The sequence below is a fragment of the Anser brachyrhynchus genome, assembly GCF_964034855.1.
Source record: "Anser brachyrhynchus genome assembly, chromosome: 16".
NCBI lineage: Eukaryota > Metazoa > Chordata > Aves > Anseriformes > Anatidae > Anser > Anser brachyrhynchus.
Window position 1 is genome coordinate 15,146,913 of NC_137734.1, and position 20,988 is coordinate 15,167,900.

Here is a 20,988-nt window from a genome sequence, read left to right on the forward strand (position 1 = left end):
CAGTGCTTTCGTCCTGGGGGAGGAGAGCACCCTCATGCTCTGCAGCCAGCTGAGAAGCAGAGGCTTTACACACAGAAATACATCACCAGGAAATAAGCTCAGGACTGCAGGTATGTCCACGGCAAGTCAGGCCACAATCCACCCAGCCCAAAGGGACTTCTTGCTGGGGAAGGACCATCCCTGCTCCCTGCAAGTGGTGATAATGTGTGTGGAGTTCGGCAGCCTCCTGTCTGGAGCCCACTCTTATTTTCTCCTCTAGCTCCCCGTGGCAGCTGTGCCAGCAGCTGAGCTAAGCCCAGCATGAAACAGAGCTTCCCACTGCCTTCAGAGCCATTGGAGTGCATCACAGCCCACCCAGAATGCAGATAGGAGCAATCACCCCCAGTCACCCCCAGACCTCCCCCATGTCCCCTCTCACCTCCTCTTCTCCAAGATGCAGAGCCTGCCTCCTCTCTTCCCTGGAGGAAGGAGCCTCTCACCGATACAGCAGCAGAACAAGACTTTCCCTTCTGTTCTTCTACCCTCTTTCTACTTCTGAGCATCCCAGAGCACTGACCAAATGCTCTTAAACTGTAATCTCTGTCACCCACCATTACTCTGCCCACCAGCATGGATAGATGATGCCAATCCAGGTGTTTCCCATTGGACTTCTTTGCTCAGCACCATCAGGACTGAGTGACTTGTCACTGTTTATCAGTTTGTCCTAAAGCAGTTTCTATTGACGTTTCAGTCGGAGACAATTCCTCTGATCTATCTCCCATAAGGAAAGCATCCAGTAAACAGTGGCACAAAATTCAGTCAAATTTTCTGCTCTGACTTTAAGTGTCTTGCATGTGCTGTACTCATCTGTTTCCTCCACACCCTCTCTGGCAGGTTTGTGATGGCTTTGAAAAGCTTTGTATCATCAGCTATCTCTAGAAAGTTGGCCCTGCTGATTTGCTTTCAGTTCTTACGTTTAACTTACTAGAGCTGGCACCCTGCCCTGCATCCTCACACACTTCATGTGATGCAGGATGTGCCTCTGCTCCCTCACTTGCTCCACCACCGCTACTCCATCTGTCACCTCTGCTCTCCAGGTTTCCCTTAAGTGTTTTACAACTGCTGGTATAGCTGCTGAGTTTGCAGCATTGTCTAGCCCACCTAGAGGCATTTTATATTCTGGCTGATCCTTTAAATTTAAATAGCTTGTCTTCTTAAAAGTTAAACCCTATTGTCACAGGCTTAGGGCTTTTCCCTATGGACAGAGACACTGAATTTGGGTGCAGCACGGTTCCAGTGTGGTTCTACAGGGTAAGAGTAGGTCCCCACTGGTGCAGTCCCTGCCCTTACAACTCCTCTGCTGCTGGCTTGGCTGGTAGAGCCCTACTTCACATCCATCCTACCTGGGGGGCTGACCTGGACCTTTAGGGAGTCTAATAATTTAACTGTTAGGGCAAATAACATTCTTATTTGACTTTGTACACACAGCACTGCTGCTGCATCAGAACAACCAGCTTCATCCCTCTTCTATAAACTGTATCCTGTTTGTTTTCCTCCCATCAATTCCAAGAAATCCTTTCTAATCCCATTTAAAGTCCAGTACACTTCTTCCCCCACCTCTGCTGGTCACCAACAACTAAAGGACCTACCTGTTACTGAAAACCTTGCTGCAGTTGTAAACCTTAATGGAGAGCACCTCTCCCACGATGAGCTTCCCATAGTGAGGCCAGCGAAACAGCTGCAAGCAAACAGTGCACAGTGAATCTCCTCAGCTCGCGCTGCTTCTGCAGCACTGGGAGGTGCAGCGCAGATAATGGATAAAGTTGAATTGTCAGTGACATGAATTTCCCCCCAGTATCGAAGATCATGATGGAGCTAACAGGAGGGAGATGAAAACTGGGACCTTCCCCAAGCACCTGAGTCCCTGCAGGGCCAGAGCAGGCTCATGGCACTGGGAAGCTGTGAGCTGAGCTCTCTGAAAGGTAAGGGGCTTCTGCTCAGTTTTATACTAGAAAGATCAGTCCCTGCAGGCACCTGGAAGATGTGGCAAAGCCAGCCTTGGACAGGGCAAGGTCCAAAGAGGTCCAAAGAGCCACCCCAAGCCTCCCAGCTCCTGCTGAGAGGAAGGCAGCTTCTGCCCACGTCTGCAAAGCATTTCCCACCCTACTGGAAGCAGTCAGGACCAGAGCCATTTCCCTATCCCCTTGTTTTATATGCACCAACTTTCAGCTAAGGACATCCCAGAACTTAGCTGCTCCCAGGGATGCCACACCATGTCCCTCCCTCTGCTGCCATCTGTCACTGCCTCCATTTGAAGCCTCCAGCACATGAGGGAGGTGGACAGGGGGTGACAGGCGGGCAGGGAGCCACCAAGCGCAGGCACGCTGCGAAGATGCGCAAGGCTGTGATTCGCCCCACTCCCAAACTGGCCAGCTGGCGGCTGGTGAGAGGGACAGGTCCCTGCTGCCCTGAGTCCTGCTCCTACCCACCCCGTGGCTTGGTGCCGACTGGGCTCACTGATCTGAAAATCTGTTGCTGGGGGGCTCATTTCTGCAAGAGCAGCCAGGCTTTCCAAAAGGCAGATTAGGTTAATTCCATGCACGTTACAGATTGCCCCAGTTGTTGGTGCCTCAGGCAACACAGAGGCATCCAGATGGGACAGGAGATGAAAGACAGGACTCTCCTGCAAGTCCTGACAGCCAGGCATCACAGGCTCCAGAATGGGACAGTGAAGATGGGCACAGGGAGGAAGGCTTCCCATCCTACCCTGAGATGCACACCCCATCCTCACTTGCCTCCTGCCCCACCAGGCATTGACCAAGGGTCCACCTTGTCCTGGTCCCTGTCCCTACCCCAGTGCCCACTGCCCTGGTCCTCACCAGATGACAGCGCACTCACCTCCCCAAACACGGCCTCTGCGCCGCAGCGGATTTTCCTCGTCTTCTGGGTGAAACCTTGGGAAGGAGATAGAAGGCTTGGGCTCTGCCAGACCCAGCAGGGCCCTGCTCTCCCGCAGGGATGATAGCCCCCAGCCATGCCTCCCTCCCCGCCCATTGGGCCCACCTCGGAAGCTGAGCCGCACCTGCCGCTCGCCGTGGCCTGGCAGGTGGGAGAGCCGCCGGACACCAACACTGAGCGCCATGGAGCCGCCAGCCAGCAGCGCTGCCCCGCTCGGCCTGCTCCACCCGGTGTGACTCAGCCCCGCCTCGTCCGGCCGGTTCGGCCGCCGCTCCCTGTCCCTGCTCACCAGACACCTCTGGGCTGGCACTTGGCAGGCAATGGCTCCCGGCTGTCGCAGAGCCAGGTAGAGGGGAGCACTTGGCCGTGTGGCGCTTGGGGGCTTGCTTTGCAGTAGCCAGGCCTCGATGGCATCATCCTTGCGCCCTGCAGCCACTCCAACAGGATGGGGAACACAGCCCAGGAAAACCCTGCAATGGGAGGCCATCTCAGCCACACCTCACAACAGGCACGGTGCCGCAGCAGGGACAAGGGCTTCCTCCAAAGCTGGAGGACACCGGCCTCAGTGCACTGCTAGTGGCGGAGCAACACGGTGAGGATGGAGCTCAGATCTGCCCCTGGACAGGCACCCAGGACCTCTGGAAGTGGAGCCCCAGCCCCACTTGCCCCCCCAGCCTGATGGCTTCCATAGCACAAATCACAGCTGCAGCAGTCAGAACCCTCCACAGCAAACTGGGAGGGTGGGGAATGGGAGCCACCTGGGACAGGTCATGGCCCACCAACCCCGAGTGGCTGCAGTCCCTGCTGTGTTTCCACTGTGGCCAGGCTCAGCTGCAGCTCACAGCTCACCTGTGCAAGAACTCATAAATGAGCGATGCTGGAGCCCAGGCACAGGCCAGATCAAAGTAATTGTGTTATCATGAGTTCAGCAGGGCTTTGCAAATATTTCTTCCTCCTGAGGGTCTCCCACTCAGGACCCTGTGCCAAAACACCTGTCTCTATGCCTGCCATACAGGGCACGTTGCACAGGGTCAGGGCAGTTAATTCAGCTCCACAAACACCGAGGAGTGACTGAATCATGCCTGGGCAATGTTGGGCTGCTCCACAGCCAGCCCTGCGGCTACCTACCTTATCTTCACCTTATCCAACAGCTTACTCAAGAGCCAGGAAAGAAGTGCTGATGGCGGTAGAAATGAGCTGTGGCAGACAAGGATACTGCTTCACAGCATGTCAATGAAGCACAGCAGGTGGGCAGTGTTTGGCACCACCTTTGAGAACCCAAATGAATGAACTATTCGCTCTAAGGCAGCAGCACAGAAAGCTGAATGCACTGAACCCTTAACCCAGTTGTGGCTGGAGGGGTAGAGGGGATGTCATTCAGATTGTTGAAGCAGACATTCAGACCACCAAAGAGTGCTGCTGATGGACAAATCTGGTACTCGCTCAAAGGAGATCACAAGTCATCATCTCCTCAGAGAGTTTGTGTGGCTTCCTTACCCCTTAGAGCCTGATCTGCACCAGGAGGAAGCTCTGTACGGGCAGCATGGCATACTCTGACCTGAAGTGTCATGAGTATTATTGCCAGGTGTTCTAGAAGTAAGAGGAACACTCCCTGATGATCTCCCACATAAATAGCTTTCCATTTATACAAAGCCCCGAGGCTAAAATACCTTTGGTGACAGAAAGTGCCCAGGTGCTTCCTCTATGGCCAAGGCTGGGGTAAGCAGACTTCTGAGGTGTTCTGAAGGTCCTCAGGCCCCAAAAGGCTCTTCATGCAATCACAACTCTGAGCCTGTCACGGGACAGTGAACTACCCTTGTGCCCGCAGCAAGATCCTGCTGCTTTTGCCCCTTCAGTAGAGGCTGTGAGAGGGGCCCTGGCCAGCACAGAACATGTGTGATCCTCCAATGGATATCTCAAAACTAAGAAACACAAATCAAGCTCCTCTCTTGATGACAAGGATAGTGCACCTACAGATGAAGGCATAGGCTTTACTAAATTGGAGGTAGGTCTGCAGCTGTCCTTTTTTTCTGGATAGAGCAGCATGCCCAGAAGGTAGCATAGCCCTTGAAGGGGCAGCTCCTCAGAGTGGGACTCTTGCCTGAAAATAGTCCAAAAGGCAAGGGTGGAATGGCTCTCAAGTCCAGATCAATCATAGAGAATGGGTGGCAGCAGTTCTGGAGAGCAAGGTGCCCCCTGTGCCATACCTCTCAGCTGAATGTAGCTTGTCTGCACATAGGAACAGCTCGTGAACAAGAGTCCAACAGGACACAGCCTGAACAAGCTGATGGCGGACATAAAACCAAAGAGGGATGTGGGATGGTAGAGAGTGCACTGTCACAGGGTGAGAACAGCACAGCCTCCTGGGGAAGGAAACCTGAGCTCTTATCTGCCTTGAGTAACAGTCATGCTGCAAGCCTGCATTCCAGCTACGCCCAGGGCGGCACAAGGCACAAAGCATCCCAGCCTCCACTTTGTCTAGAACAGGAGCCCTAGGGAGAGTCAAGAATGAGAGAAACCAGTCAGAACCATGCCATCCTGCCTTAGCAGCTTCCAAGTTTGACCCTCCTGTGGCTTTTCATCTCAGCGCAGAGCCAAGCAGCTCTTCTCCTCCAGTGACAGGCTTCCGTCCTGTTGCTCATTCACGTTTCAGCCACTTTCCTGCAGGTAAGCAGCATCTCCGCCTCCAAAAGGAGGAAGTTCCTCACAACAGCCTCTACCACGTCTTGGATTTTTCCTCTCCCAAACGGGGAAAGTCACCCCTATCATCAAGTCCAGCATCTGCAGTCACCTCAGCTAGCTAAGGAACAGATTTTCCAAGCTCCCTTCATAGCCATTGAATACAGATAGATGCTAGGAAGGATTCTTTTTCCTCCATTTGAGTGGAAACTTACATTTAAAAAGGAGAGGCAAAATGCATTTCTCACTATGCATTCTGATGTCTCAGAGCTCATATTCTGCCTCTAAAGGCTGGAGGAAAGACACAACATGCTCATAACTTCTTGCCAAAGAAAACATTAAATTGAAACCAAGGACTATGCAATGCCACTGGTATTACTTGGGCCAAAGGACTGCTGAAATTTCGGAATTACTGCTGTAAGCCTCCTTTAAAGAAAAACATTTAAAAAAAGGCAAGAAAAGGCACACTCATGTATACACATACCAGACTCAGATTTGCTTGTACACCTAAGAGTGAAGGAGAGCTCTGCCTACAGGTTGTAATAGGCTGAAAACACAAGTAGAGAACCACAGGGCAGTTTCTGAGATGACTTGGCAGTTTTCCTTCCTCTCTTCCATGCTTTTAACACATTTCAGTTTATGCAGCCACTCAACTAGAAAGATTGCAGGCTAGAGGATGGACTGTTTCAGGCGAGACAGTCCAGCTTCCTCTAGAGCGAGGAAGCTGCTGCTGCCTATAGAAACTGGAAGAATACATCGTGGTCAACACTACGTTTGAATGAAAAACTAACAAATTTTCTTTGCTGAGTAGTGGTCCTAGACCTGCTGCCCCTCAAGCACAAGCTATAAATTAGTTAGCTGGCGAATATGATCCATAATGACTAGTCTAGTTGAAGATACAGATTCACACCACAGTTCTGCTTTCACACATTTGTAACCTACCAATTTCATAGGCTGAATCACCACGACAGTCTTCCAATTTCTTCTCACAATTTCCTGGTGTGTGCAGTAGAATAGACAAATTCTTTCATAATTTCACAGTAAAGAAACAGCTCATCTCACTGCAGGACAGGGCTGCAGGATATACATTCAGCAGTCTTAGTGATTAACAGGTAACAAAACTAATGATACAGATAACTTGCTCTGCTTTGCAGCTGCTCATGCCCAACCTAGGCTGAACGACCAAGGCTAATACTATAGCAAAGATCTTCCTTAAACCACACATCAACATTGCTGGAAAACAAAAGAAAAATCCCAGAAAGGAAATGAGACCAGACATGTCTGTAAATGACAGCACATTATTTATTTATGAAACTGAAAGTGATGACAACTTGTAGTGCAATGACAAGTCCAACTTCCTTTATCTCCACAGAAGCAATTTTTGCTAATACAAAAGTGTGATTAAAAAATAAGATGATTGCAAAGTATGGTAACTGAAATTTAAAAATAAAACTTTACATATAAAAAATATACTGGCACCTTATGAAGGCACAAGAGGAACTACCTCAGGCATCTAGCCAACCGACTTTCTTACCAACCAATACGGATGGGACCCCATTTCCAAGGCAGCTTGATAGAATAAAAAAACTATCAAGGAACACAAAGACAGTAAGTATCATTACTGTATATATAATTGTCCTAATGAACATTGAAGCAGTGTTGGGTGAGCAGTTCAGTGCACGTGCCCACTCTAGCACCAAGCAGCAGATGGGCCGTGCCAAGTGCTGATACGTGGTATGATGTATCACTATTCCAAGGCAGAAAACCAACAAGGTTTATTTTTCTTTGACCACAACTGCCAGCAGCTGCATTTCTTCCTTATTTACATTTCTTGCAGTTAGGAACAGGAAAGATCAAAGATACAGAGTACAAGCAGGTAAGAGTATTAGTGTGAATGGTACGATCTTAAGGCACAGAGTATGCAAGGGAAGAGTGTGAGTGCAGACAGCTCTCTTCACCACAGTGATACATATGGCTAGGATGATGATGCAATCTACATCTTCTTCGTTTCCAGCAGTTTCACAGGTGGCCACCCCTGCAATTTATAGTATGAAACCAGCTGCTTTGGCACTTCAGCCAGAACCATCTGGGAAAGAGCTTCCCGGGGAGCCTGCAAGGAACAGTGAGAATAAATCAAAGATACTGCAGGGAATGGAATTACCAGCCCAGTGACATACTCTCTTACAGAATTCAGACTGCAGCCCCCACCTGCCAGGCAAGCAAGGTTGAGAAGACAGCACAATCTGCTTTTCGTCCATGTCTCACTCCCTCTGGTTCAGTCTTGCTGCAGTCTTAGGAGCACTTCCAGTCAGTCTCAGCGAGTACTCTTGCTAAAAATCACTTGTTCCCACCCCTGCATTGCTCCGACCCTAAACCCAGACTCACACAGCCTTCATATGGCCTTGATCTGGGTGGGACACTGCCCCAGTCACTAGCAATTTGTCTTATTTTGGGTTTCCATTTAACTCCATTCTTCAACCTCATTGACTGCATAACATGCACGAACACTAGTGCCCCATCAGAAAAAGTAGGGAGGAGCTGGGGAACGATAGGACTGCTTTCAACAGCAGGAAAGATTCCATCTCAGCTTAAATCGCTCATGGGACTCAACAACAGAGACTGAGACAAAATGATCTCACTTTCTTGACTAAATGTTTGCATCCCAGGAGAGAAAACACCTCCTTTACTCCTTGTAACACTGCAATAGCCAATAGGTAGTAACAATACAATGAGAACTCTTTAGGAAAAGCTGCAATAGAGTTATGAGGCACACAGTTTTGAATCCAGAAGCAAATATATCTCAACTCTCACAAGAAACAGTTTGGACAGTGCTTTGACCATACACTTTGCTGCCTTCATACATTGCAACATTAATAAGCTGCCTAGACAAATGCTAATTTTTTGGATGTAATAACTGCACATACGTTAGCAGCAGAATTCTTACGAAGTTAAAAACAACTTACATTTTTGAACCGCTGGAAAGGCACAAACTGAACAATGTCTCGTGCAGCTGGCTCTCCTGTTAGGGATTTCAGGATGCCATTGTCCCCATCAAGAAACTCCATTGCTTTGAAATCAGCTTCACCAACTCCAACGATAATGATGGACATCGGCAGCTTAGATGCATTAACAATTGCTTGCCTGGTTTGATCCAGATCAGTGATCTCTCCATCTGTGATGATCAGCAAGATAAAATATTGCTAAAAAAACACCAGAAAATACTCAGTTAGGGAGTACAACATCAAAGCTCACATAACTGAAAGCAAATGAAGCAATTTCTTACTCTAAAAAAGCAAGCAGATTGTGCAGTGGATAAGACAAGAACAGAACATTAAATGAACTTTTGTTTATTCCCATTTTTTCTTATGCAAACCACCTTTCCTTGTACACTTCAGGGAAATCCTCTGCATTAGATAAAAGATACAGGCTTACATTCAATTTATAAAGAACAATTATACCAGTTGCCAGAATATACTAGCAATGATCAAAGTAATCCTAAATCAACAAAGGTGCATAAAAAACTCACTGATGGGTGCTGCTTTATTCACTGACATCTCAAAAAGGATAAAATACATTATTCAATATCTGTTTGTAACAAAAAAAAATTATTTTTTAGTTATCAGTAATTTAAATAAGTATTAGAAATCTGAACATACAGCAGTGACAAACGTCATGACGTGACGACACTCTAGAAATGACAGAAGGGGAAGAACACAGGAGCTTAAGAAAAATAGGAAGATTTCCCCCAATTGTTTGAATAGCTAAAAAACACCCTCAAAAATATAAGAAATGGCTCTCCCTAGACCAAGCACCCCACAGTGTGGGAAATTAATTTGATGTATGCACAAACTTATGTAGAACTCAAAATCCTTGTACAGCTAAGACCATGAAGTATCAGAGTGAACATCAACATTCCTTCTAATTGGGTGGTCAAAAATGGAATCAGTTAAATACATCAGGAAATATGATCCCTTCATCCTTAAGTACAATAAAGTTTTAAGATATGGAGTTGAATTTTAACAGCAGTCATGGCCATGCAAGCACACAAATGAGACATGCAATGCAACTGCAGACGTAGTACGGATGTTCTGCAACACGGTTAGCATACTGATTTGCCAATCCTCACACTACTTTGGTAACATGGCCCTCTAGATATTTTGATTCTGCATGCAAACACGGTGGGACAAATAGTCGAGCCCTCTGCCATTTCTTAGGTGGTCTTTGTATACATGCTCAAGTGAAAAATTGTTTGGAATAAAATACACAGGGCCGCTTTATACTGTGTGCGTTCCCTACAGGTGATGGAGTCTGGCAAGAGAGGTTAGGGTGAAGCAACTGCTGACAAAGTCCAATTGGTCTAAAAGCCAACACGGGACCCCTGCATACTTCACTGGTACAGGTTCACATATGAACCAAGGGAGTAGCAACAACCTCTTTGGAAGCTGGTAAGACAGGACCAAACTTGAGATCCTGAGGAAGAAGAATGCATCACTTTACCGTACAATTCTATCCAATAGTGAACACAGGAAACAGAAACATCGCCCATTTGCAGGGAAGGGCACGGACTCACAGAAGCAGTTCCTTGTTGCGCCGAGTGTGCAGCAAACCTTGCCACGTGGTTTATAATAGGAGAGAAGTTGGTTGGCCCATAGAGTCGTATCTGAGGAAGGATCTGGCGGTAGGCATCAACTATTCCTTGGATCCCTGTAACACAAGGAATGCAAGCTGCCAAAAGAGCCTCACAATTTCTCCAGTAATTATTCTATAAGCATTACTGAATAGTGAAGCAAAAGGATAATCACTCACATACAGCTGTGAACTCCTAAAGGACAAATAAATAGCAGGATAGCAGCGAATATACAAAGCAAAGGTCTAAAACCAGTGGACATCTGCACAGACAAGATTTCCAGATTTCTTCACCATTCTGTATTCTTTACATTATTCTTTATGCTTACAACATAATAAAGTTCATGGAAGTTGGTGGAAAAATAATCTAGTGAAGGCATGCTTATGACCTTGTCCTTTCTACTCTGTCATCCAGTTTCTCTTGTTTAATTGCTTACTATCTAACTAGACAACAAGGTCAGAAACTGTCTGGAACAGTTAACTGCTTATTTTCCTCTTGTGCACAGTGACACCTGGATTTAAACATTTCTGTAAGAGAAACAGTAACCTCTAAGGTTTTTCCCCTGCAAGAAGCTTTTCTTGGGTTAACTAGACTTCTTTTTTTTTTTTTAATAAATGTGATTTTAAATGGTACATATTCTTGTGTAGGGCAATTTAGATGGATCCCCATATTAACTTGTATTGATGTACTTTCATTTACTGCTGCTGCTCATCTTGTCCACCACACGTGTTTTAGTGCTTTACCTCTGAACTACTGCACAGGAACCATCACAGAGCAAAGGCACAGATTCCAGTGAAGCAGACAACACAGAACTGATGAAGGAAACACTTGGATTTTAACACTGATTGTCAGATTCCATTCTCTCTTGGCCTTAGACTGGAGAGAAAAACTAAACTGAGGAAAAAATGTTCATTCAAGAAAAATTCTGCAGCGCTCCATGCTGAGAGAGTCCTTAGTCCCAGGAGTTCTTAATCTGTTTTACAGACCAGCCATTGAGATCAGCTGAAACAACTACTGCAAAAGAAGACGGCTTTAAAGAAAATAATATTTTGAGACAACCCTTTAAAAGATAACATTCAAACATATTCACATTGCTGAAGAAGTAACCACAATCTCTAACAGACTCAGCAGATGGTTGCTTTGAAAGTGTGACTAACAGACACATTGCTGATCTGAATTCACTACCACCTGTAACATAACAAAAGTAACCAAGTCGCAGCAACAAAAATTTCCGCACAGACTGACAGAATAACAGAATGGTTAAGTTGGAAGGGGCCTCTGGAGATCATCTGGTCAATGCTCTGGTCATCTGGTCACCTCTCCCTGCTCAAGCAGGGACACCCAGAGCAGATTGCCCAACAGCCATGTCCGGCTTGTTTCTGAAGATCTCCAAGACAGGAGATTCCTCAGCCTCTCTGGGGAACCTGTTCCATTTCTCAGTCACCCACACAGCCCAGAAATGATTCCTGATGTTTAGAACCTCCTGCGTTCCAGTTTGTGCCCACTGCCTCTTGTCCTGTCCTTGAGTACCACTGAAAAGAGCCAGGCGCCATCCCCTTTGCACCCTTCCCCTCAGGTAGTTACAGGCATCTGTGAGATCCCCCTGACCCCTCTCTTCTCCAGCCTGAACTGTCTCAGCTCTCTCAATCATAGAATTATAGAATATCCTGTGGCAAGTTTTCGTAGTGGTAGGCTGCAGGGATGGCCTCTCTGAGAAGAATCCAGCAGCTGCTCCATGTTAGATAAGGGCCAGTTCCAGCTGACTCCAAAGGGACCCACCACTGCCCAGAACCAAGCCAACAAGTGATGTTGTTTGTGCCTCTGGGAAAGCAGATTTAAGAAAGGGGGGAAAAAAAAAAAACTGCTGCTCAACAGCAGCTGGGAGAGCGAGGAGTGAGAAACAGCCCTGCAGATACCAAGGTCAGTGAAGGAGGAGGAGGAGGCGCTCCAGGTGCAGGAGCTGAAGTTCCCCTGCAGCCTGTGGAGAGGCCCATGGTGGAGCAGCCTGTCCCCATACAGCCCACGGGTCCCACGGCGGATCAGATCTCCACGCTGCAGCTTAGCTATGACCAACGACCGCACTGTCCTTCAGATGTTTTTCAGTAACTCCCAGAGGAATTTTCTCTATAATTTTACCAGACACTGAAGTGAGACTGGCAGCCCTGTAATTACCAGGGTCTTCTTTCTTGCCCTTCTTGAAAATTGGAACACTTGCGAGTCAACTGGGACCTCTCCAGATTCCCAAGACCATTCAAAAATAATGGAGAGAAGCCTAGCAATGACATCAGCCAGCTCTCTTGGTACACTGGGATGAATCCCATCAGGTCCCAATCACTGAAACCTATGCAGACCACACAGAAATCTGCATCAACACAATTTCACTCTTGTCACCATCCAGGTAAGAGTACATGTAGTTTGCTGCATGTCTTCATGCTACATATGCTTTTCACCAGTTATGTAAGAAATGCAACACTTCTAACATCAATCCCTCTCAGTGAAATATTAATAAAAAGGTGTCCTCACCTTGACAATAAGGGTTGCTGGGATTGAAGTTCAAAGCAAACTCATGAGACACCTAGAAACAGGGATGTTACAATCAGTTAGAGAATGCAGAGATGAACAGAGCAACTGCATAATGTTGTGAAGGCCCTACCTGCCAGCTAGGAGGAACCTGAGCTCCAAATCCAAACGCAGGAAACAGCTTGTCCCTAGGGAGAAAGGGTAACAAGAAGAATTGTGAAACAGCAATTCTTTAATACTTCGTTATTCTGTTTTATTCCCAGAAAACAGTTGGAGACCAAGGTTCAATTCCTGCCCTGAGGAATGGGTACACCACCTAGTTTCCCATGGCCAGTAACCAGCTACCCAAGGGTTTCAGGCAGGGACTTGACAGATTCAGAATTTGTTTCAACGCAGCATCCTACAGGACTCTCAGGAGATTTCAGAGTAGCAAGAGAGAAGCCAACCCAGTCACAGCTTGGCTGAAGGACAGAGCAGGCTAAACATGTTCCCAATGAATTAAACAGGAGACTTGTGTTTGAAATGCACCATCAGCAATAAAGGATTAGCAATGAGCTAAAGCAGCATTATAGAGTAACCCAGGCCATAAAAGGGCAGATATGGGAAGACAAATCAAGTACACACTCTGAATTAAGCAGTGCTGCCATTGCCTTTCCTGGCAATGCCAGAAGCAGGAGAAAGCAGTAGCAGCACCTGAAGGGATCTCCCAAGGAAAGGCAGCATCTCAGTCACCCAAATGCTACAGCTCTGGAACGAGCTATCAGCCTTGATCAATGACACCCACTGTGACACATTTTGTGTCATTTAATACACATTTTCATGTGGTGACTAGATCAATCAAGAGCCTCTTACATACGTGTCATAATCCTGGACTACACTTCCCACGCTCCAGATGGCAATCAGGTACTCATTTATCCCATCTGGGCTAATGTAGTGGAGAGAATCTGGTGACTTGGGATCGCCATTGGAGCCAGTGAAGTCTATGCCCACCTAATCGGTTCAGAAGATGATAACACAGCAGGTCACTGAAGCATCACCATAAGCAATTGAGAAGTACCAACCATAACCAAAAACAGAGGGCTAGGCTAGCCCCACACTGCTCCCTTCCTCCCAGGCACAAAGACAGTCCCATACAGGGACAGACAAACAAGCCTGCACACCTTTTCAGACAGGTCACATGCACGTCTAAGGAGTAGTAGTCCTTCTACTGACAGACTGAGAACTGATTTCTCAAAGGAAGCTTAAGAAACTCAGGATCCATTAAATTTGCTACTTAATAGCAAAAAGTAAAAATTTACAGTTACTTCTTTTTGGCAGTCTTCATCACTTCCTAAGAAAACACAGACTGCAAACTGAAGTACTAACCACAACTCTGTTGCCCTTGTCTTAGCATCTACCGAGAAGTGCAGTGGGGAAACAACTCACTGTAAAATTAATCTGGCAGCCTCCCATGATGTAGTCCAGGAATGAATAATCTGTTTCAATCTAGAGAAACAGACAGACATCATTACACCTCCTCCCCACAAAAACAGATTTCTTTACAATCAGAACACAAAAAAGCCAAACGATGACAATAATCTTCCTACCTTGCAGGATTTTATCCTAATAATGCCAGAGTTTTTGTAGCTCTTTTTCTTCTGTTTCTTCTCAGGATGAATGCATTCATATTCCACCTACAGAAAGCAAGTATTCAAGAAGCAAGTAATAGAACACCTGCATTTCCAGCAGGGCAAACTATTGAAACAGAACAGTGTCAGACATTACATAATTTCAGAGTTATCTGGCAATATTCTGAGACTTCATTTTAAAAAGGTTTGTGATTACTGTGGCTGTTATTTGACAAGTTAAATAGATGTTTTTGCTACCATCACTGGGCAAAGCACATAAGTCAAGACTTCATGGAAGTCCCTCTTTGGGATGTGACTGTTAGTCTGTACAGAACCATCGAACAGTCGTTGTAACAGAGGACAAAAAAGTCTGTCAAAAACGCAAGCATTTCTCTTAACATAATCACATTCTTTATCAGTTAAGGGAAGGGAATGAACACAAACAGATGAGGAGAAGGCAAAGCAGGCAGAGGGAGGGAAGGAGGCCAAAAACCCTAGGTCACAGGTTCTCAATGGCAGAGGCATTGTTCTGACAGTGCTGTTTTGTTTCACTTTGTATTAGTTCTGATCTCACATGGGTTAGGAAGGAAGGAAGCCATCTTCCACCAGTCTTAGGACTAAAATCACAGAAATCAAACTGGCTGGTGACTGGAAGCACTTCCAGGCTATGCCCTGCATGTGGATTCATCTGTCTGAATCCAGATGAGACCTCTTCATGAGAATGAGAGTTGACGTTTTTGCTGCAGACAACAGAGAAGCTGGCACCACCAGCTAATGACCCAACATACTCTAAAACAGGTGTCCAAGATAAAGTAAGAAAAGAGACCCTTGGAAACACCATTTCTCTTCTCTAGCTAAAAAAACAACCGGAGTGCTAGTAAGGGCAACCAGCTCAGGCACAAACGTTACCTGAGATGAGTGCTACCTCTAGGCTCTTCTGTTACAGCATTAACAAGAAGCTCTTTTGTTTCCACTTGGCTCAGCAGAGGCAAAAGCGCACAGAATTGCTGGCAAGAAATGGCATGTGGCCAGCAGACAATGGGCTCAAGGATGTCTGTAGGAACAGGAGGGCTAACAGTACCCAAGAAAAACAGTAGTATCCTCCCCATGTCAGTTTTTTTTTTTCCCCCCAAATGTTGGCTTAGTAATACAAAGATACAGACAAAAAAAATCACTTTTGGAGGCAAAAACTAAAAATCTCTCAGAGATCAGTACTAAAAAGGGTTTGTGAAAGACTGAAATATGGACTTAATTAAGGAACTAAGAAAGCTCACCGGAGAGCCGTCACCCGCTTTCTGCAGCTGAGCCAGGTTAGTTTCAAAAATGCCTATCAAGTCATGTGACCCATCACTATCATGATCCGCACACTGTACCTGGAAGAGAAGAGACAGCAAGCAATGGGCAGGCGTACTGCATTAGGGAGAGTGACAGCTGCTCACCACAGAACCTCTCTGCTTCCAACAGCTTTGCACTGACGGTAGTATATTCCCCCATCAAATCTGAACTGGTGTTGTCACCCCGATCGCTAACTGAAATCCCACAGGAAAAAGAGACACACAGCGCGAATTTCAGTTAGAACAAGGAAGACAATTCAATTGCTTCACCACAAGGTGACAGCTTTGTTTTTAACTGAAAGCTTTCTCCAGTTCAAATGGAAGAGACTGAAATAACAAAAAATTCAACAGAATTAAAACCCTTGTTTCACAGCCCCAAGTTATACACTTGAGATCATTCAGGACATGATATGCAACTGGGATGAGAATAAGAAGCAATTACAAGTTTTATCTAGGCAATTGCTGAATATGCTCCTTTCTTCTACCTGGCAATAGCATCAATTTACAAAGAAACTGCTATTTCCACAGAGTGTTACGTCAGTCTTTTTCTGCATCTTAAACCAATCAAATCATAAACAATTAATAAGCAGTCATGTTTCAAACAGCATGAAAGCTTGAATCTTTAGAAGTACAGAATGCAAAAAAAACAATGTATTTAAAAACAAAACTATGATAACAACTATGGCTTAGAACAAAACCAGTACAATGTACATTGGCAACAGCTCCCCAGCCAACCAAAAACTACGGAAGCATTTAGAACATGCACGATACGCGGTACAGCAGAACACAAATCCAGAAGCAGTCAGCCAAGAAGAAGTTTGTGGACAGCTGCTTTTCCCCCTGCTGAAGTTCACGTACTACACCGACTCAAAAGCTCGCTATGAGGTCTGCTTTTATTAAGCAAGGAACTGGTGTTGCCTCAGTAAAAAATTGTGGCAGCTTTCTCCTCAGGACGACGGGACACGACGAACCTACAAGTGACACCTAGATAAGGAAGTCAAATCGAATAGCTAGATCACCAAACTTGAGGACAGGTATCTTTGAAGGGTTCCTACTGCCTTCAATCCACAAGGGATCTTCCATTGGTTTCAGTGGGAAATCTGTACAAAAAGCTGGATGAATTGTGGTCTAACCTAGCCAAATTGGAAGCACCATGCCATCCCTTCAGTCTCTCCAATGGGAAAACAAGATCACTTCAGAGATTGGGCCCAATGCTTCTTCCCCTTCATCTTTCCCAACCCACCACTGCTCCATTCCTCTCTTCTGCATGCTCCACCACGAAGCAACCTCCAGGCTCCTCCATGAACCCCACTCTGCCTCTCTCAACAACTCTGATGTTTAAAACATCATTCAAAAGTGATTTGACCATGTCACGGAGGTTGCTCAAGAGGGCCATCACGCAGAGAGCAAGGTACAGACTAGGGGTGTCCTTGGTGCTAATACACCCGAGACATGGCTGCAGAGAATTCAGCAGCTGCCACCTCCACGCACCTCCCCTTTTCCTCCTGCTTGCTCTTGTCCATGCCAAAAATACATATTTAGGACCCGTTCCTGTTATTAGTCCACAGCATGATATAGCTTAAAACAAACCTTCTTTTGCAAGGGTTTTCTAACCTGGGCTTAGATTTACAGTATGCAGTCTGAAGAGTGGTGCTGCTACAAACAACACGTGGAAGATGTGACATAGGAACAAGTACCTGAAGCTGCCAATAACTGCTTTCTGAAACAAGGCCTGACCTCGGGGGTCAGCTAGCAATACTGCGAGATACTGCATGCAATTATTCTCAGGTGAACTGTCCAATATTCATTAAGAACCATGGAATATATTCAGTGGGTCAAAGGCCCCTTTCAATCTACAAGACAAATTTCCGACATTCACAGGAAATGGATTTGCCTTTATGCACATGCCATCAAATGCATGGACTGGAAGGGAGTTTTGTTTGTTTAAGTATTATGTTTACTATTTCTATTTAAACAATTACAGGGGAGAAAAACTGCTTTTATTTGCCCTTTTTCTTAAAGAACCTGTCAGAAAATTACATTGTGTCAAAAATCTGAGCTGTTCTTTAGCAGGGACAAAAATAACACCACTCTGCATCACAACGAAGAAAGAATTACCAAAATATTAGGTAGCATCGTTAATTTGACCTGAAGATTTATGTTCACAGACACACATTTAGTGCACATTTCCCACTACAGAGTTATCACGTGTTGCTAGCAAAGCTAACATTTATGAGACACATCAAACTGACTTATGCACATGCATGGACATTTCCATTATGCTGAAGCACAAGGACTTCTCCATTCAGCAACCATTTTTCTACATGTAACTGTTCCAAAAAATCTTAGGAAGCCTCGAACAAGAGATTCAGAGCACCATGTACCAAATGATAAACGCATCTCCAGTGCAATGTTACATTCTTTAGTGCTACTGCTCCTGCCTGTCTCAAGTCCCTGTTCTGATCAACTTCCCTAATCCCTAGGGGAAAGGAAAATTTAATCCTTTTTCACAGATGCATTGTGAAACTTAATATGTTATTTGCACATGCATCAAGGATTTTGTCTGAAAGGAACTAACAGAAAAAATTTTATATTTTTTAAAACAGATCATTTCAAAGTGAATCCCAAAGCACAGAAAGCTTCCAAAAAAAAAAAAAAAAGAATTCAGACTGTAGTAAACTACTTCAGTAAACAACTTCAGTATTATAATGTCTAAATCATGCCATGTCATGTCAGTTTTGACAAGGTAACATACATCTCTTCGCCAATTCCTTTCCACATTTATTTCAGAACTTTTGGACCAAGACTTCTTTCTGACCTAAGACTGTTGACTCCCATAGAGCAAAAGCTCATGACCGCCACTTAGAACACTGTCACATATTCAACAAGCTCAGCAGATTTGAACATCTATTTCCAGGTTAATAATCTCAGTAATTCTTTCGATCTCTCATGCTGCACAAATTAAAAGGTTAGCATGCATTGCTTTTTGCTAAACCTTTCAAATCAAACTTCTAGCATGAGGTTTCTTCACAGACAGGATGAGGCAGGAAAATTCTGCAAACGGAAAGTGTTTAGGAGTTAGATAAACAGAAAGACTATACTCAACATACAACTAGTTATGGCTTTAAATGCCTTTGTATTACCAGTGCATTGCTTAGAACAGAAATTGAATTAATTTGCTATCAGACTATTTTTGTAGAAACTTGTAGAAAGATGTAATTGTTCTTCTACCACCTCCGTAATTCAGGACCAGAGAACATTAATCATCACATGCAAGACTACAAGGAACTTCAGTTCTGACTCAAAACCAAATTTATTGTTCAAACATAAAGAAAAATAGCTGTGATAAGCCCACCATTCTTATGAACAGACAAAGCTGTTAGCTGCCCACTCTGTCAGTATCCTAACGCATTCAAGCTTATCGAGTACAAGTCTCACAGTTTTCACTTAGTGTTAGAAAGCCACAACTAAACAAAAAGTCCAAAACCTGAAATGCTGGCCAGAATATCCAAATAATCATTTATAATTCTTCTTATGATGAATCATTAGAAAGTGTGTCACTTCTGCATTCCCTAACTTCTCAATTTGACAACTCACAATGTTTTAGAACAGACTTCATACTTAATAGACATATAATCACTTATGTGCCATACTCTTTATTATTCCAGAAGGGCAATCTAAAATTTTAAATATGACTAGACAACTTGATAACTCATAGTTAAGATATCAACAGATTGGGTTTCTTACAACAACAAATTTGAAATTCCAAAGTCTGTACCTTGATAGGTTTATTAAAATCAGCACCACAGAACGTCTGCAAGGGAACACTGAACTTCCTCCAGCATGGATTTAAGTTGTTCTTAATCACCTTAAAAAAAATGACAGCATAATGTCACATGAGGGATGTGGTATGCAAGTTACTAAGAAACATATCATGAGGGTTCTGTACTTCTGTGGGGCTACCTGAACAGCCCCAGTCAGTTCAACTTTGACAATGCATGGAACACCAAGCAATAAGTTCTATTAAAAACAGAAGATAGAAATACAACGTAGGGTTCAATTGTAGAGCCAAGCCAATCATCGCCTGAAAGGCAGAAGAGTCCTACCACTCTTGTTCTCCCCTGGTGCATGGTTGGACTCTTCATCAACCCAGCTTAACCCACTGACCAGGCAGCAAATTAGCCATTTTCTGCCAGGTCAGTGAGCCGAATCCCTTTTTTGGGGTACAACACAAGTTTCATCACAGAACTGGTGCATGGCATGACCAGTAGTGACACATTCCTGCTTTTGGTAGGAGCAAGCTGTCAGATCAACTCAACACTAAGAAACACATCAGTGTAGAAATACTACCTCTGATCTGTACACCAACTGCCACATTCCAGCATCGCCCTGCTTGTAAAGCTCCAAAAACGGATCCGATTTACCTAGGAAATCCTGCAAACAAAACCCCAACAGAACTCATCAGACCCCCGTGTTTTACTCAAATGAGAGAAGAGCTAGCTAATCAGTACATAACACTTCAAACAAACCACAGTCAAACAAGCTATATGTTTGTTTTCCTCTTTCATTGTGTTTTTCTCTTTTAAACTGCAGCACTTTCAAAGCCATCATAATACATAAGCTCTGATTCCAAGACTGTGCTTCCTCAGTATTTTGTTACTATGAATTGTGCCATTCTGCTTGGCTTAAAATAACATCAAGGTAGCATATCTAAATTTCCACCTCTTCTGCTTTAATGTCATTACAGAAAGCCCAGTTAACTGCACGGTCACAACAATCAATGGAGACAATTATTTAATATACTAACATGTAGATTATTCCAAAACCAAAATAATCCTCCAAAACCAAAACCTGGCGGTTGAATTTCGCATCTAAGACCGTATTTTTCAGCATATCATTATGTCTCTAGTTCACTTCATTATCAGTAACAAAACACAGCAAGCCTTTTTTACACAAGGATTACAGAGCTTAGTTGAAGGTTTACAATACAGTGACTGCTAGCAAAAAGGCGCTAACTGTAGAAATAGTCAAAACCTACAGAAGCATACAATATCATTAAAAAAAATAAATCAATACCTTTTTGTCCAAGTTTCGGGCTTCAATTTCCAAATAAACAACCCTGGTATCTTTAATCTCCTCTGCTGAAATCTGTGCACAGGGAAAAAAAATATAAATACATATACGTATATACACACACACCCTACAGAGTTTCGCTTATGCTTTGTGCTTAGAGAAACTCCGTGTATGGTTACAAACACATACCCTTCCTGTACACATGCAGAAT

At 44.7% G+C, this 20,988-nt stretch overlaps 2 protein-coding genes across 8 annotated transcripts in view; both read right to left on the reverse strand.

Moving 5' to 3' along the window:
• The window catches only part of LOC308178728 (fer-1-like protein 4), a 40,843-nt gene extending 37,146 nt beyond the window's left edge, over nt 1-3,697 (reverse strand). The window contains exons 1-3 of one of the 4 annotated variants that reach the window (XR_013939935.1): nt 3,043-3,696; nt 2,878-2,933; nt 1,629-1,717 (exon numbers count right to left, since the gene is read on the reverse strand). Coding sequence is in view for 2 of the 4 variants with exons in the window: in XM_080557758.1 (XP_080413884.1) it covers nt 1,629-1,717; nt 2,878-2,933; nt 3,043-3,424 (527 nt within the window). In the remaining 2 variants the exon portion in view is untranslated. Of the gene's footprint in view, nt 1-1,628; nt 1,718-2,877; nt 2,934-3,042 lie in introns of those variants that run through there. The other 3 variants (XM_080557758.1, XM_080557760.1, XM_080557759.1) reach the window with 3 other exon arrangements.
• Nucleotides 3,698-6,900: 3,203 nt separating this feature from the next.
• Nucleotides 6,901-20,988, reverse strand: part of CPNE1 (copine 1) — a 41,912-nt gene continuing 27,824 nt past the window's right edge. For all 4 annotated transcript variants that reach the window (XM_080558420.1, XM_080558419.1, XM_080558421.1 and 1 more), the window contains 12 exons: nt 20,781-20,852; nt 20,055-20,138; nt 19,483-19,572; nt 15,645-15,743; nt 14,350-14,436; nt 14,189-14,248; nt 13,620-13,753; nt 12,897-12,951; nt 12,767-12,818; nt 10,187-10,320; nt 8,580-8,816; nt 6,901-7,726 (listed from right to left, as the gene is read on the reverse strand). In XM_080558420.1, coding sequence (XP_080414546.1) covers nt 7,610-7,726; nt 8,580-8,816; nt 10,187-10,320; nt 12,767-12,818; nt 12,897-12,951; nt 13,620-13,753; nt 14,189-14,248; nt 14,350-14,436; nt 15,645-15,743; nt 19,483-19,572; nt 20,055-20,138; nt 20,781-20,852 — 1,221 coding nt within the window. In that variant the 3' untranslated portion in view covers nt 6,901-7,609. The remainder of the gene's footprint in view (nt 7,727-8,579; nt 8,817-10,186; nt 10,321-12,766; nt 12,819-12,896; nt 12,952-13,619; nt 13,754-14,188; nt 14,249-14,349; nt 14,437-15,644; nt 15,744-19,482; nt 19,573-20,054; nt 20,139-20,780; nt 20,853-20,988) is intronic.